The sequence below is a fragment of the Copidosoma floridanum genome, unplaced genomic scaffold (assembly GCF_036245765.1).
Source record: "Copidosoma floridanum isolate Cflo_tuat_1 unplaced genomic scaffold, Cflo_Japanese_pri ptg000012l, whole genome shotgun sequence".
NCBI classification, from domain to species: Eukaryota; Metazoa; Arthropoda; class Insecta; order Hymenoptera; family Encyrtidae; genus Copidosoma; species Copidosoma floridanum.
The window spans coordinates 6,916,801-6,932,309 of NW_028321889.1; the positions used below are offsets into that span (position 1 = coordinate 6,916,801).

The window sequence follows — 15,509 nt, forward strand, 5'->3', positions numbered from 1 at the left end:
AATATTTTTCGTGTAGTCTAGGCCCATGGTAGGTACTTTGAACTTTGCGCATTAAATTGTTCCAGATGGCTCCTGCTTGTCCCTCCCTCAACTCTTAGGGTGCCTGTACATGAGCGTCTTACATATTTTAAACTTGGCGCGATTCTGCCAGTCTGCAGACTGCCAGACTTCAGTCTTAAGCTTGTCAGCCACACCTATGGCGGTTGATTTAATTCAAACTGATGTTAACTGAATACCGATATAAAATGATTTAAAGACGGAAATAGACACTTTATTCATGATAAAACTATGTAACGTGATTACATTATAAGGTTAGAACGTCTTTAAGGCATCCAATGAAAAATTTCTACAATTCATGTTAATACAATAATTTTGTCAACATAACCTCTCTATTTAACGACTCAGCGTTAGCAAAATTTTTTTTAATTTTGGTGGCTAAATATCTTTCCAATATTATAATGCAATCACGTAACATAGTTTTGTTACGAACAGGACGCCTATTATCTTGTTTAAAACAATTTATATCAATATTCAGTTAACGTCAGTTCGAATTGAATCACCCGCCATAGGTTTGGCTTACAGTCTTAAGGCATTCAGACACCCATGTACAGGCTCCCTTACCGAATGGTCAATAGGTTATGTTTACACACTTAATGCACTAGTCGAATGTAAACAAAGATCACACGGCGACGGTTCTCTTATGTTCAGTGCAGGCTTTAGTAAAATATTTTTCTGAAATGCCTCAAGTGACCAGTAAAGTTTTTATTTACTTAAATGAATGAAAGTTTGTAACATAAAATTAACGGTAACACTAAATTTTATACAGAAAGTTACGATATGACAGACACCAAAATTTTAAAAACATTAATCAGCAATAGTAATGTTAAAATAGCTCAAGAGTCGGCAAGAGAATGGGAATCTGCCAAGGATACTGAAGAATTTCCAGCAATAAAAAATGTTACCATTGACGTTTTGTCCAAGTCTTTTACAAAGTATCTGACTTACAAGATTTCTCCGGAAGCTTATCAACGATACTCAGTTAGACTTAATATTATTGTAAGTAATTTGTTTACTTGAATTTTTTCATCAATTACCTTTCAAGAGACCACAATTACGTATTTTTATCGTTTACGTAGGAGACTTTGAGGGATTGGAGTCGAATAAAATGGGATTTCAGTGAACTTGCTGTATTTCAAAACTTGGAGTCGTCATTTGAATTTTTGTCTCATACTTTGCAGAAGTATTTATCAGATCAAAATATAAGCAGCTGTGATGATGTTGATAGTCTTGTTCAACTTGCTGAAGTATTGCACAACTCGGAGCATAATAAAAAATTATGCCAGAAGTATTTTACAAAAGTTGTAGAAAGAATCACAAATTTAAATCAATCGCCAAAAAGTGAGAGGTTTTTGCGGAACTTACTTGAAAATAGTGACAATTTCAAAATAGAATCGTCTTTGATAGAAAAACTTTACATCAAACCTCTGGAAGCTTGTATCAGTGATTTTTATTTGGATAAAACAAAAGAAGATAATTTTAAGAAAATAGATTTCATATTCGAAAAAGTCATCGACAGTCCATCATTGTTTTATTTGATATCGAATCATTTGAAAAATTTATTTGTTAAAACAAAATATGCAGAAAAATCTCAAGTTTTTATTAAAAAAATGATGGAGGAAATAGAACTCTTTTGTAACAAACACAACAAGGATACTCTGGATCTTTATCCAACAAATTTACAGTTTTGTGTTCTACTTTTAAGAATTAAACCTTGTTACCATGATAACAAATCAAAAAATCTCACTGTGCAGGCGTTGAAACAAATATTTTTAGAAGACAATAATAATGCATTGCTCTTAGTGTCACAATTTCCCGAATGGTTGCCAGATTATTTAAAATTCTTTGATATTCTTGAGGAATTATCTCAAAAACCCGATGCCCAGGGGGTTAGTGAAAATTTAGATTGAGCAGATAGCTACAATGTATTGTTAATCATGTTTATTTCATCTTTGAAATCAATTTATATGCAATGATAAATTATTTATACATTTTTCTTAAGAGATTTATATTTTATGTTTGCTATACACCATATTGTATTGAGTTGGAATTCTGAGAAATAAAGTAAGCCACAAAATATTAATTAACGAAAAAATCGGTCAAATTCATGTGTATATTCAAGAGTTTAATAATATAATGATGGGAATAATGTTCATTTACTTGATTTAACAAAAAATACACCGCTGGATATCAATGTAAACAGTAGATGATCGATTTCGATCGGATACTAATGAAAAATAACGCTCTTTAACGGGACTCGAATTGGCACATTGATCACCGGAAATTTCCGTTTTCTGGAGTCAAAAATAGACTCATCTTGCGTGCTGATTCATATCTTCGAGGTGGAGAGGATTAGGACAAGGTGCTGCTGTTTTTGATTTGCGCCCGAATGATGAAAAACAGTGTTGCTCTTCACTTTTCTTTGTCCTCCTTGTAATAGAGCCCGTTGTAAATCTTGAAGAGAATTTCCTATGTATAGTATACATGTATAGTCGCTTATGATTTAACTATTATATAAAATTTTTAAAAAATGAAAATGAAGGTAATCATCAGATTAAGTGACACATTAAAAAAATTAGTAACAGAGAACTTGCTTATTTAATCATCACAAGTAAAATTTTAAAAATTGATAAATTTAATCTTTATTAAATCATCTTAAATTAAATTAGTTATTAAAAATTTTACATTTCCTACTGTTATGACTAAAACTGGCAAATAAAAAAAATAATTTATCTGAGGCATAAACCATGACTTTTTTCACTTTCGTGAAAATCAGGATACAGAAACACGAAAATCATTCAAAAAAAGTTTTGTTTTTATCTCCATAAAAACATTATCGTGTACAATTAAAAAAAAAAACAAATTACAGAACTGAAATAAAAAATTTTACATTAAAAAAAAAAAAAAAAAATATTTATCAGAAAAATGTGAGAGTATAATCTTAAAAGCAGAAAATACCACTAATTTGCATACTTGAATGAAAGAACAAAAATGGAATCTGGAAAACAGCAAAAATTTTAACCAAGTAAAATGTAAGTTAAATATTATTAAATAAATATCGAGGCAATGATTTTGGTTTGCAAGACTTTGCTTTTCGTGTTCCTTTTTTGTTTTTATAACTTTTGATCTCTAGTAACGAGCGAGCATCAATGACTTCATTTTTTTTGGGTGGACACTTTTTGTTTGTTCAATGAATCCACTCGTTTCGATTTTACAACTCTCGATGAATAATTTCCATTTAATATATTCACACACACACCCACGCTCACGCATACACGTATGCATGTAGATATTTATATTTTGTTAAATATATAGATTTATATATTTATTCTTTTATTTATATATATATATATTTTTATTCGATTTTGTTTGTTTTTTTTCAAGTTTTTTTTTTTATATATAAATGGCATTTTGCTGTATCTATAGGCGGAGGATCACAATCGTCTGCTTTTTCATTAATTTTTTAAAATCATCTTACAACTAAATATTTGAAGTTATTTGTGATCATTTTATAAAACAATTCACACACAAATATTTTGCATTGTTAATTACAGAAAAAAGTTACAGAATAATGGACGCGTTAAGGACCCAAACAAATTTTTATGTGAAATCGAAGCAGTACCAAATCCTCTCGCCCAATATTTATTTATTTAATCTTTCTCACATTTGTTGAATAATTTAAAATATTACGAACTATGGCGAAACGTCTGTCCGAAGAAATATCGTTATTGCGAATCTTAGCTTCGTAAGACTTAAATTTTATTTTTCAACGTGTTGCTTTTTTTATAACTCGATAATCAGATAACGATATTATTACGCTGATATCGATATTTCCAAAAATGATTAACGCTTGCTCGAGTCGCCGTTTTACGTGACAAGTCCAGCGACATAATATTTGCAAGATAGTAATATTCAACGATGGGTTCAAATTAAAGCTTGAGTGGTATTTATCCCGCTGAGTGCACAAGGTGACGGCTCTTTTCGAGCAGCTCAGATTTTTATTTCGAAAAAGGGGTTAATTGAGTAATGCATTTACACTCTCCGGCGCACACACAGAAAAGACACGCAACAAACGCACACTTTTTTCATTTTTCTTTAACATGATAGAGACGTATTTTTTTTTTTCCTTTTAATATTTTATTTGAATGCGCATTCACGCATTACGGTATGTAGAATGAAAAACATTTTTGTGACAATTTTTTTAATCGCATTTTTAAAATTTATTGTAATAATCATGCATTTTTCATAAAATAAAATAGAAAATTAACAAACGATCGAGGAGTATCATGATCACATAAACGATAAAAATATAAATCTGAAAAAAAGTATATATGTTTCTTGCATTACAAAGTGAGAGACATTAGCGAAATATCAGCAGCTGCTATCAAAGCTTTTGCTGTGATTTTTCGATTAAGTCACATCTATTATGTACGTATGATAACGAGACTAATAATCGTAATGATAGTTTTTAAAATAATATTAATAATAGTATCGCAATAATCATTTTAATAATCAATGATAATATAATAACCAATGTAATTGATAATAATAACCTTAATAATCGCAGTATCGAGGCGATTCTCGTACGAAAATGATAGAAATTTTCCGTGGGTGTATATTTATCGAAAGGGACTAACAAGTCAATCGTAACTTAAGTATTTTTCAGTTGGAGTTTCTTTGAAAGTTCATATTAGCTATTGCTTCTATTGCTCACAATTTTAGTGCATAGAAACATCTGCCAGATTCAATGAAAAGCTCGAAAATTTCAATCGCATTTGCACGAGAACATCGCAAACGATGTTTATATAATATCCTTTTGTTTATTTATTTACTTATTTTTTTTATCATTATTATTATAATTCAGCAGTGACCGTAGTAACAGCAATGATTATCCCATTGTCAATCACGAGCATAGGTCGACTAATAGTAAACAACCTGTGTTGTTCACCAATATATTTTTATTTTATTTCACTTCTAGACGAAAAATCGCAGTTCGCATCAGCAACGGCCGACCATCAAACGTCATGCAACGATGTCAAACAGCAAACGAAACACCAAACTATTTCTAACAACCTCTCTCTCTCTCTTTTTTTTTTTTCCTCGTTTTATCGCACACTCGCACGCTCTTTTGCATTATGTATTATGCACTTACAGTATTCTTCGTACACAAGAGGTCTTTACAATAAAGCATTCCCTTGATTCCATCATCAATCTTCCTGTGTCCGAAACAAGGGACCCAGAAGAAGCGTCTGCCGAATTTCAGCACGCTACAACAGCCTAAGTATACACCATCATCATCATCATCATCATCATCATTCTCAAGTCGGCGACTCTTATCACTTGCCACTATGTTTTTTTATAGCTCTACACAAGTCTCTCGATAACAAAATTGATAATCCACTGGACTGATTGTGACAAAGATTATAATGAATCTTCAAGTAGGTATTCGTTTGTATTAAATAATAATGATTTTTCAGTATTTGTTGTTACTTTTAGTATCACGTTATTTTATTTTATTTTTTCTCTTGCACACGTGGTGCAACAACAGCATACGCGCCTATGTAAAATTTGGAATGCCAATTCTTCTGGGTCCCGCCAGAAGGCATTTCGTTACAATCATATAGTTTATATAGATTCTATATAAATACCTAATATACCTTTGTTTAATACATACCTAATATGTAATTGTGTTAGAACGTAACTTCCGTATATTGTTCACATGTATCTGCAAGTAAGGAGGTGTATATTTTCGAGTTTGAGTGCGTGTGTGTGTATGTGTGGATGTGTGTGTACGTATTTATGTATACTATAGTGTAACTCTTGGATTGTGAATTTTCTTTTACGAGGATTGTTTAATTCATTGTTGCGGTGTATTTCACGTACTCTTACTTACGATATACATAGATGATATATACGATTTTTAAAATATATATGTATATATACACAGTAAACGTACGTGTGTGTGTTTATGTAACTATGATTGTGTATGATTATTTCTGCCTGCAGTGTCCAACGTGGGTCGCAACATAATTAACGTTGTACTTATAATGTAAATATATAGATTCGTACCAGGCTGGCATCTTGTCAAATCTAGCCCATGTTTCTATGTGATAATCATTGTTTGATAGAAACGTTGTGTTTTAATTTCTTGAGAAAATTTGCGAACGAATGTATGGTGTCACAGTTGATCAACAACCGCTTATAGGAAAGGGACGAGAGCCATCCTTTAGCCAGCAGTCACCCGTCAGTAAATCAAGGACATTCACACCTCAAAGTGCTTATGAGCGCCTCTCACAAGAATCCTCAGAGGCTCATCTCTTTTCTTATTTTTTTTTCTCTCCATTATTACAATAAATTTCTTTTTCTTACAATAAAAACAATTAGTTAATATTAATTCATCATAATTGTTAATTATTTTATTTGTTCTCTACTCTGAGAGCATTGCAAGCAGCTCTTGTTGCGAGACATGGTTGTCCAGGGCGACGCAATCATTACAATAACAACTATTTATCCATAAAATCTAAACGATCAAATTCAATTGTAATTTAAACTTTACTACTGTCCATTTTCCGCTCAAGGAATCTCTTGATCAGACAAAATGCATCAAACAACATAAGACGTAGTGTTTGTTGAAAGAGCAAAAGAAAAACATGTTATTAAACTATACTTTTATCGCAGTTGTCAACGCGGCAGTTGGTAATGTTGTTATTGTTCTATTATCCAAGTTTTCAGAAACGTATGTGTAATGTGTGTCTATCAAACCCAGCGAGAAAACAGAATATTAACGATGATCGATGGCAATCCTTATCCTTATAGGATTAAGATACAATTATTTTTCAATCGCACGAGTGTATCTTTAAAAGATCAATATTTCATCGACGAAAAAAAAAACTTTTCCCACAACTTGCCTCGTCGTCATTTTCATATATTTATATAATATTTATATACACACACACACACACACATATGTAGAGCTGACGCGCATGCACATACACCCACACGCACTCATGCCCACACACGCGCAAACACACACACATACACACATGAGTCGAAGTAGTGATGCATGAACACACGCGTTAAGAACTTTTCATATAATCGACGAAGATCCCGGAAGATTATCGCGGTTGCCAAAGTCCTTCCAAAGGTGCTTTAGTAACCGTATTCTATAAGGATAGCAGAAAATGAGATAATTTTTTTTGTCTATGCTCATTCGCACATTTAGCGGCTCTCGGCTTCTGCTTTGCAGAAGAATCACGGCTACGACGACGGTGCAGAAGAAAAAATTGATGTTTGTTGACTCTCTCGCTCTATTTCTCTCGATGATTCATTTAGTTTCTAACACGAGCTTTTTTTTTTCTTAGATACGCATAACGATTCGAGTAAACGATTACAGGTGTAAATTTCCAAAGTTCGAGTTAAGTTAAAGCCTTTTTCACTTGATGAGAGGAGAGTCGAGGTTCGGATTGGGATTAGGCTGCTGCTGGCTCGAGGAGCTGGACGGCGACGAGACCTGCACCACCCCCTGGCCCTTGTTGTCGTTGCCAAGGCCGCCGGAGGAGCCACCAATACCACTCATACTGGAGCTCGCACCGCCGGCAAGGCCGCTTCCTCCCTCCTTCATCTTGTCGCAATAGTTGGAAAACACATCACGGAATTTGGCCCATGACTTTTCCGGCACGGTTATGGCTGTCCTAAAGTTGGTTTTCACCTGTGAGCAGCCAAAACGATGTTCAACAAATATTCCGAAATTACAAATAAATGAATGAATAAAATAATATGCACCTCGGAGATTCTCATGTAAATGCCGCGGTTGTTCTGGCCGATGTCGAAGTAGAAATTTTTATTGTCGACGCGCATGTAGCGACCATCGGGAAGGTCGCCCTTGAAGCCGCCATCGTCGGTGCCGAATTCTTCAAGCAGGTCCGTGAGGGCGTCACGGAACTCGATCATACCCTGCGCGGGGATGGCTATCTGCGTTCTCGGGCCACCACGAGTTATCGTCTGTGACACCTGAAAAATCACAAACACAAAACGTTAATCACGATGGCCTATCTCTGTGCGAGTCAGTCGAGCTTGAGAAAAAGAGATCCGAGTCATGCAAGTTGAGTGTGGTTGTATTTAATTCTTTGATTTTTCTGTACAACTCTTGTTTGGCGAGCGAAGAGGAAAGAAATAGACCAGAAGAAATTTGAAAGGTTTAAATTATTTGCTGATCGGTACATACTGGGTGACTCACCCGCAGGAAACGACCGCGAGAGTTCTCTTTCAGATCTAGGTAGTACCGCCTGTTGTCCTTTACCATCATTTCCGATTTTAATTTGCCGTCGTCTGGCACGTTTTCCGGGTTTGGAGGACCTGAAAGATCACCAATGAGTTTTCGGTCCAAAGTTTAAATTTAAACACCATATACAGAGCGAGTAACTCACCTAAGGACGCGTAGTAGTCACTGAACGTTGAAAGATGATCCCGGAATTCTGACGCGGTGCTCAGTGCTAGGAAGATTTGACTTCTTCTCCCATCGGCTCCAATCTGAAAGTTCAATCGGACAGAGGTGAAAATAAATTTTTTTTTTTTTTTTTCAATCTACCATTGTAAACTAAGAGGGATTATGATTAACGATGTCAGACCTCGGCGACTTTGATGAACCTCCCACGCTTGTTCTGCTTGACATCGAGGTAGAACCGTTTACTCTGGATTTGCAGCATTTTTGTCGCCAACTCCTGTTCTGCCTGCTGTCCTTGCTGGCCTGAAAAAGTAAATGATTTTTTTTTTTTTTTTTTTTTTTTTTTCAACACCCATCAAATCACTTGTTTACCTACTTACAAACGAGTGTAAAGTTTCAATTAAATTTTATCCATTGATTAGCGGAAAAATTACTACTGCCACGGTATATACGTGTTTTTTTTTTTTAAACAATACCAAGTATAGGCGAGAGTGCAAAAGAGAAAAGTGTACACGCATATATCGATAGGTAGGTATATATATATGTCTGCCCGACTGGGTCAACCTGTATACGATCGAGCGGCCCTAATTCGACGCCAGGAGCGGCTCAAGATCATTTCGTACAGCACAAGTCGCATACACACCAGCCCATTACAGCGAGTCGAGCGAAAACAAAACCTTTTCATCGACTTTATACATATATATAGCCATCGTTAATGAGATTTTACTACACATTATTATGCAAGCGCAGGTGTACCATCATCGTGCGCATTTGCACGCATCAGGTAATTAGTAGACGAAGAAGAAAAGAAAAAAAAAAGCGAATTCCTGTGAAATGAGTTTGTACTGCACAGCTGATGAGAAAAATCAGCGCAGCCCTCGCTCGAGTGGTGGTGGAAAAAAAAAAAAAAAAAAAAAAAAAAAAAAAAAATTGGAACAGAGAGAACGATGAAACAAATGAAATTTTCCAAAAGAAGGTCCCGGGAGAACGGTCAGGGAGCGCAACGTCGACCCGGAGTCGTCCTCTAGCCGATCAATAGCTGTGTGTGTGCACACCGAGAGCCCAAAAGAACACAAGACACGCGTGCATGTATTTTACCTCCATGCACCCAGGACCCGCTCGCAGCAGCCCCAAGACATCGCAAACATCATAGTTACAATATGGAACACAAATGTTATACATACACGTGCAGTTTGATGGTGTAGTTATACTGCACGCAAGTGCATTGATCCCTTTCCACGCAGCCGCCGCGACCTGTCGCCGTGCAGCGGCAGCGCCTCTTTCTTCTTCCGCGCCCCTCCCTCTGCTACATCAATACCCATACACGCCGCTTCCTCGCGTGCGTCCACGCGTTCCTGACGCAGACCCCCCCCCCCTTGATTTTTTTACGCTGCACGGTGTGTACAGTAGCGCGGAGAGAAAAAGGATGAGTCAGCGCCCAGCTCATCCGATTCCCCGTACGAGAGCTGAGTCTGCTGCTCTTATCGCGGATGACTTAAGTGACCGATTACATAATATTATATTGTATGCATGGATATTATACACTGTGTTTACGCGTGTACTCTCCCCCCCCCCCAAAACGTCACGCGACTCACGAGTACTTTTATAATACGAGTAACGGGAGACCAGAGAACGTCTTAATCGCCGTACAGACATCGTGTGGGGGGGGGGAAGGAGCGTACAACAACATTGTCCGACTATTTTCAGAGATCGCGAGCTATTTATGTATTACGTTATTGTTTATCGAGTCTTACGTCTCGCTGCTCCCGGGAATTAAATGTCCTCTAAAGGGGAGTTTTTTTTTTTTTTTTTTTTTAGATATAAAGGGGTACCGCATGAAAAAATTGACATCACAACTTGTTTCTCTCTGCTAATGAGCAGTGAACTTGGTTCAAGTGCGTACCCGTCAATCGGCGATTTGTGTAAACTCTCTGCACGTGTACCGAGGCGGCAAAAATCAAATTGACGCGTCACGTGACTGATGGATAATTTTTTTGATCGATGAATTAAACTTTGGAGAGGCATCTTCGGAGGAAGGAAATTACGTGTGTGCGGGAATATTCGTGTATACCTTCTGGGTGCCAGTACTGTATTTTGCCCATAGTGTCGCCCCAGCCATTGACAGTCACCCTCCGCACGTCCCAGGTGGAAGGGACACGTGATTCGACGATAACTTTTTTAATCATCATGGACATCGTTCAACAGATTATCGCGATTGTTTCGAGGATAAATCGTTTCGTCATTTAACCACCGATCGTCACAATTTTGTCGAGAGGAATCACCACGCGAAACACAGAAGCACACCACTTTGTTGATGTAACGATTGTCTGGCTCCGTTGCAATGGATTTGATCCAATACCTTTGAACGATTTCGTCAGAATTCAACATAAAACTTCGGACTCATTCAGATCCCTCCACGTTGTGGTATTGCCTGAATGAACAAACTACGATAACTCCCGTGAAAAAACAAACGTCACCCAAGTATGAAGTAGCAAGGAGAGCTTGCACCAAACTGATGGATTCGAGTCGAGCTTGCGAACTTGAAAAAGTTGAGGGGAAAGAGCAACCGGCAGCAGTGGCAGTAGCCGCAGCTATGACACATCGGCCCTCGCACGCTCGGGACGGTTTGAAAAAAAAAAAAAAAAAAAAAAAGAAGAGTGTCGAGAGGAGAGCACCGGTATCGTCCACGTCTACGTAGTTGCGAACAGCACCACGACGATGACGTGCCGGTCATTCACGGAGCGGAGCGTCATGCCCGAGGAATGCGCGTATTATCATGGTGCCTGCGACGTACGCACACACACGTCCATGTGTAAAAGTAGCAAAGCGCAAAACTATATATCTGTACGCGTGTCGCAGCATCGAAAACCGATCGGATCGGCATCATCATCATCATCAGCAGCAGCAGAGAGAGTATAAGACTCCCTCGCGAGAGCGCCACGTGACACGGCGGGGCCACGTGATCGGCTTCGCCTCTTCCTTCCTTTTCCTCCACCTTCTCTGCTACCAACTAAGTAGGTATATATGCCACCCTCTCTCTGTGCGCGCATGCTGCAGCAGTCCGCCGCCGCTTCCCTGCTCTGCTCTCTCCTGTCCACGATATATAAATATATATACAGTGTGATGTGTGTGCTGACGTCACGGACACACAGCTGACTACTATAATCCTCTCTCTCTCTCTCTCTCGCGGTTCTCTGCTTTTTACTGCAGAGACTCCTATAAACTATAACGTTGCTCATCTCCATTTTTATACCTTCCCCGAAAAGATTTTTTCCAACTTCCCCCCCCCCCCTCTCCGTCCACCCTCCTGGCCCATCGCATATTTATACACACATACATAAAGCGTATCGGGTTACCTCCTCCACAGCTAATAGGTATACCTATTTATAATAACTTGTACGAGGCGAGCTTTCTTCTTTCGTTGGCGCGCTAATACATACAGAGCAAGCTATATCATATTATATACTTTCCCTCCCCGAGCACAAGGAGAGCTTTCGACTTGCAGGGCGTTTTTTTGTCGCACGCGCATATCCACACACGCACACGCTCGATGCGAGGCTCTGCATATACTTATATATGCTGCAACGGTTGGCTGCTCCTGCAGGGGTTTGCCTGCTGCTGCTGCTGCTGCTGCTGTTACCAGGCGCCGAATTCAAACGAGTTTCGCTAAAAAGGACGATCCCAAACGCTCCGCTTTTGCTGCAGCCAGGCTTTTCGCAAAGCCAAGTGTCTTCCCCCCTTTCTCGTCACCCTCTCGCGCGACTCCTGTTTCTCTACCCTCTCTCTTAGCCCCTCTTATATGTGTGCATTACCCGTGGGCATGTATGTACCTTATACCTGTTTTTTTTTCTTTTTGTTTTTTTTTTCCAACTCACCAGCATCACAGTCGGCCCCACCGGCGTCCATGCCTACCGAGTTTCCGTACTCTGAAACAGAAAGGATGAAGACAAATGAATGATATTTGTGTCACAGTAAGGTTTAAAGTTACAGTATACAGGACAAACCGAAGGGGTGTAGGCTCGTACGTTGCGCCTATACTTATATGAGCAGAACGCATATTGTAGAATGCTGTTGTCGACGTCACCCCGACACGCGAGTGAATTATGGGAGCCTCGTCCACCTTGTACCTATCTGTCATCGTAATTCCGCACTTTAATTACCTTAATTCCCCGTGACCGTGATGGGGAGGATCGGATTATCGCATAAACTATTATGTACACGAGGAGGAGGAGAAAATGACGGCGGACGTATAGGTGCATGTGTAAATATAAGTAGCAGAAGCGGAGGAGAGTCACGAGAGTAAAAAGGTAGGTATAGGGGTAAATGACCCAATTACTGCGCACTCGACGGTAAATGAAAATAAGAAAAACAGACTGAAAAATTTGGGTGCTTGGACATTGTAACACGTACGGACATTAATAACGTTCAATCCAGAATCATAAATTACATCATGACATTTATAATTGTTTAACTGAATGACTCTAAACGAATTTAACCTACAAAACTTTGTAGTGGTGCGTAGTGATTGGTGCGCAGCAATTGGGTCTAGGGCTTCAGCATGAAAACCTTATGGGAGATACCCGCGCAGTAATTGGGGGCGCAGCGACTGGTGCTAATTTTATAACCGTGCGCAGTAATACCAGCAAGTGATATCAGCACTAAAACAATTATTTAAAAAAAAAAAAAAGTCACTTAACAGAAAAATGTTTGTCGTTTTAATCGAACAAGATGCTGCAGATTAAGATTAAGTAAAACTGGTTCAATTGACATCGAAAAACATTGAGAGATGAGAAATTTAGTACAATCAAAAATTTCAGTGCGCAGTAATTGGGTTATTTACCCCTATATGCTCCAAATATTTTTATCCACTGTACGGAACAAGATGGGCTGTACGTATAATCGTTGCAGGTCTGTACTCATATAGGCACGCGTTTCGAGGCCAAGAGTGTGTCTCTCTCTCTCTCTAGGATTTGCGGCACGTGCGTGCAAGCCTCGGTTTTTCAGCTGCTGCATAAGTAGATCAGCCTGCTCCGAAAACATTCGCGCGCGCGCTAAGTTACATACTTATATGTCGATTGGTCCTACGATCGATCTGCCGTTTTTTTTATTGCCATTTAAATTTTGCGACTCGAATCATGACTGCTGGAAGTTACAATTGGGCTTGCGACGTTACATCACACGTGCGGCTTGTATTGTAGGTACTTGGGCCGAGAGAGAGAGAGAGAGAGAGATAAATAAAAGCTCTGCTCGCAGCTTATATTGTATAGGTGTATCGGTATGATACACTTGTCTCTGGAGGGGGAGGGAGATTCGAACCTGCGGGGCAAGGATTTTTTTGGAGCAGCAGGGACGATTGACAGCTGTTGCGAGGCGCGTCTCGCTCGACTGGACGATGGCCCTCTTCGGGGACTACAGGGGAGGACCTGGTTAAGGGAAGGGCGTGAACGGGTCTTCGGGAGAGAATGTAAAAGAGTGTACGCGAGGTATAGGTACGGGCGAGAGGAATACTCTGGCGAGGCTGCGGTGGCTAGTATAAACGTGCCTCTCTTCCTCTTGCTCGTCTCCTTTATACTACACTCTCTCTTACAGTTTTGTATTCCCGTCGTCCCTCCTCGCCTCGTTGCTGCGCTCCCTCTCTTTCTCTCCCGCAAGCATGGCCGGCCATCTTGGATCCCCCGAGTGTTCCGTTGACGAAAAACGGCGGATTTAGCGACCCGGCTGACAGAAGAGGATACCCGAGACCGGGGACTTGGACCGTCTGGAGTCCCAGAGTGCGAGAACGGCTCAGGTTCGGCGCTCCAGCGCTGCCAAGCGACGGTACGGGGCCGCGAGCGTACTAGACCTGAAGGGTTGTCGTTGGCTATACTTACTCTGGGACTGGTCGTCCAGGCTTTCGCGGTCGGACATGTCGGCTGCTGTCGCTGGGCTGTGCGGTGTGCTGTTGTCACAGCACTTTGGCCTCTCTGGTGACGCTGCTGTGACTCGGCTATGGGCTACTTTTCACCGCACGCTCGGGCCGCTCCAGGCAGGCCTCACTCGCGAGGTCACGGAAAACACACGAGACACCGGAGACACTGACACGCACACTCAACACACGCTGATATTTATATATGTGTAATATTTTATACAATAGTACTATATATATATAACGGCGAGGACAGCTTGCAGACAGGAACACTTGCACACCCACACACAAGTCACACGCGACACGCGCGTTCTCTCGGAGCTCGGAGCTTTATTGCCGTTGGTGCAGACGACCGGGCGCGGCAGTCCCAGCGATGACAACACACAGAGGTGAGGGCTTATACGAGCTTATTCTGCTGTCGGGGAGGCCCCGCGCGCGCGCACTCTCCCAACTCTATATATACCTGCAGCTGTCGACCCGTCGTCGTCGTCCCAGCTCCTTCTGCTCGCGCTGATGCTGCTTCATCCGCGAGCACCGATCACAGCCTGCAGCAGCCAAGATGTATACATATATACACCTCTCTCTCTCTCTCCTGTTTTTCTGCTCCGTTCTGCTGCACGCTGCACGCTCCCTCTCTTTTCTCCTCTCAGCCTGCAGCCCTCTGATGGCTCTGATGCCACTGCTTCTTCTGCTGATGGCCTCTATACCAGATCTTTCCCTGATGACCGCCTGCTACGAGAGCTGATGTGTGTGTTCAGCCCTCTTTTGCTCCGAAACTCCGACCGTCTGTTTCTCTCGCTCGCACTCGCAATTAAGACACCCGTCCCGTATGCACTGTATATACACACGCACACGCACGCGCTTTCGGCCCCTTCCTTCTCGGTAGGTAAGTGTGCAAGGGTATATATATATATGTTGTATTTAGGTTTGTCTACTGCTCTTTAATCTTTTATGTATGCTGATGTGATAGATAGGCTCCGTTTTCCACCACCTTACAGATCAGATCACCACTCTCTACTCGACAGCCTCATAAGTATGTAGATTTGCTTACAATTATAATATGTTGTTCCTTCTGTGGTTTTGTCGTTTTGTTTTGTGCTTGTG

At 40.1% G+C, this 15,509-nt stretch overlaps 2 protein-coding genes across 4 annotated transcripts; one reads left to right on the top strand and one right to left on the bottom strand.

Annotated features, from left to right (window-relative positions):
• The first annotated feature begins 653 nt into the window (after positions 1-653).
• Positions 654-2,141, top strand: LOC106647882 (uncharacterized). The gene is made up of 2 exons (XM_014364450.2): positions 654-1,056; positions 1,137-2,141. The coding sequence occupies exons 1-2, from the start codon at positions 838-840 to the stop codon at positions 1,965-1,967; spliced, it is 1,050 nt and encodes a 349-aa protein (XP_014219936.2). The 5' UTR covers positions 654-837; the 3' UTR covers positions 1,968-2,141.
• Positions 2,142-2,674: 533 nt separating this feature from the next.
• On the bottom strand, positions 2,675-15,197 carry Pur-alpha (Purine-rich binding protein-alpha). Of its 3 annotated transcripts, none has more exons than XM_014347787.2 (7): positions 14,371-15,197; positions 12,376-12,426; positions 8,685-8,803; positions 8,484-8,586; positions 8,282-8,412; positions 7,840-8,067; positions 2,675-7,765 (listed from the first exon to the last, which is right to left on the bottom strand). In XM_014347787.2, exons 1-7 carry the CDS (start codon positions 14,405-14,407, stop codon positions 7,490-7,492), a joined length of 945 nt encoding a protein of 314 aa, XP_014203273.1. In that variant the 5' UTR covers positions 14,408-15,197; the 3' UTR covers positions 2,675-7,489. The 3 variants fall into 3 exon arrangements, with proteins under 3 accessions (XP_014203273.1, XP_014203274.1, XP_089446693.1); XM_014347788.2 differs by having other exon boundaries at positions 8,294-8,412; positions 14,371-15,196; XM_089590567.1 differs by lacking the exons at positions 12,376-12,426; positions 14,371-15,197 and adding an exon at positions 10,572-11,305.
• Positions 15,198-15,509: the final 312 nt, after the last annotated feature.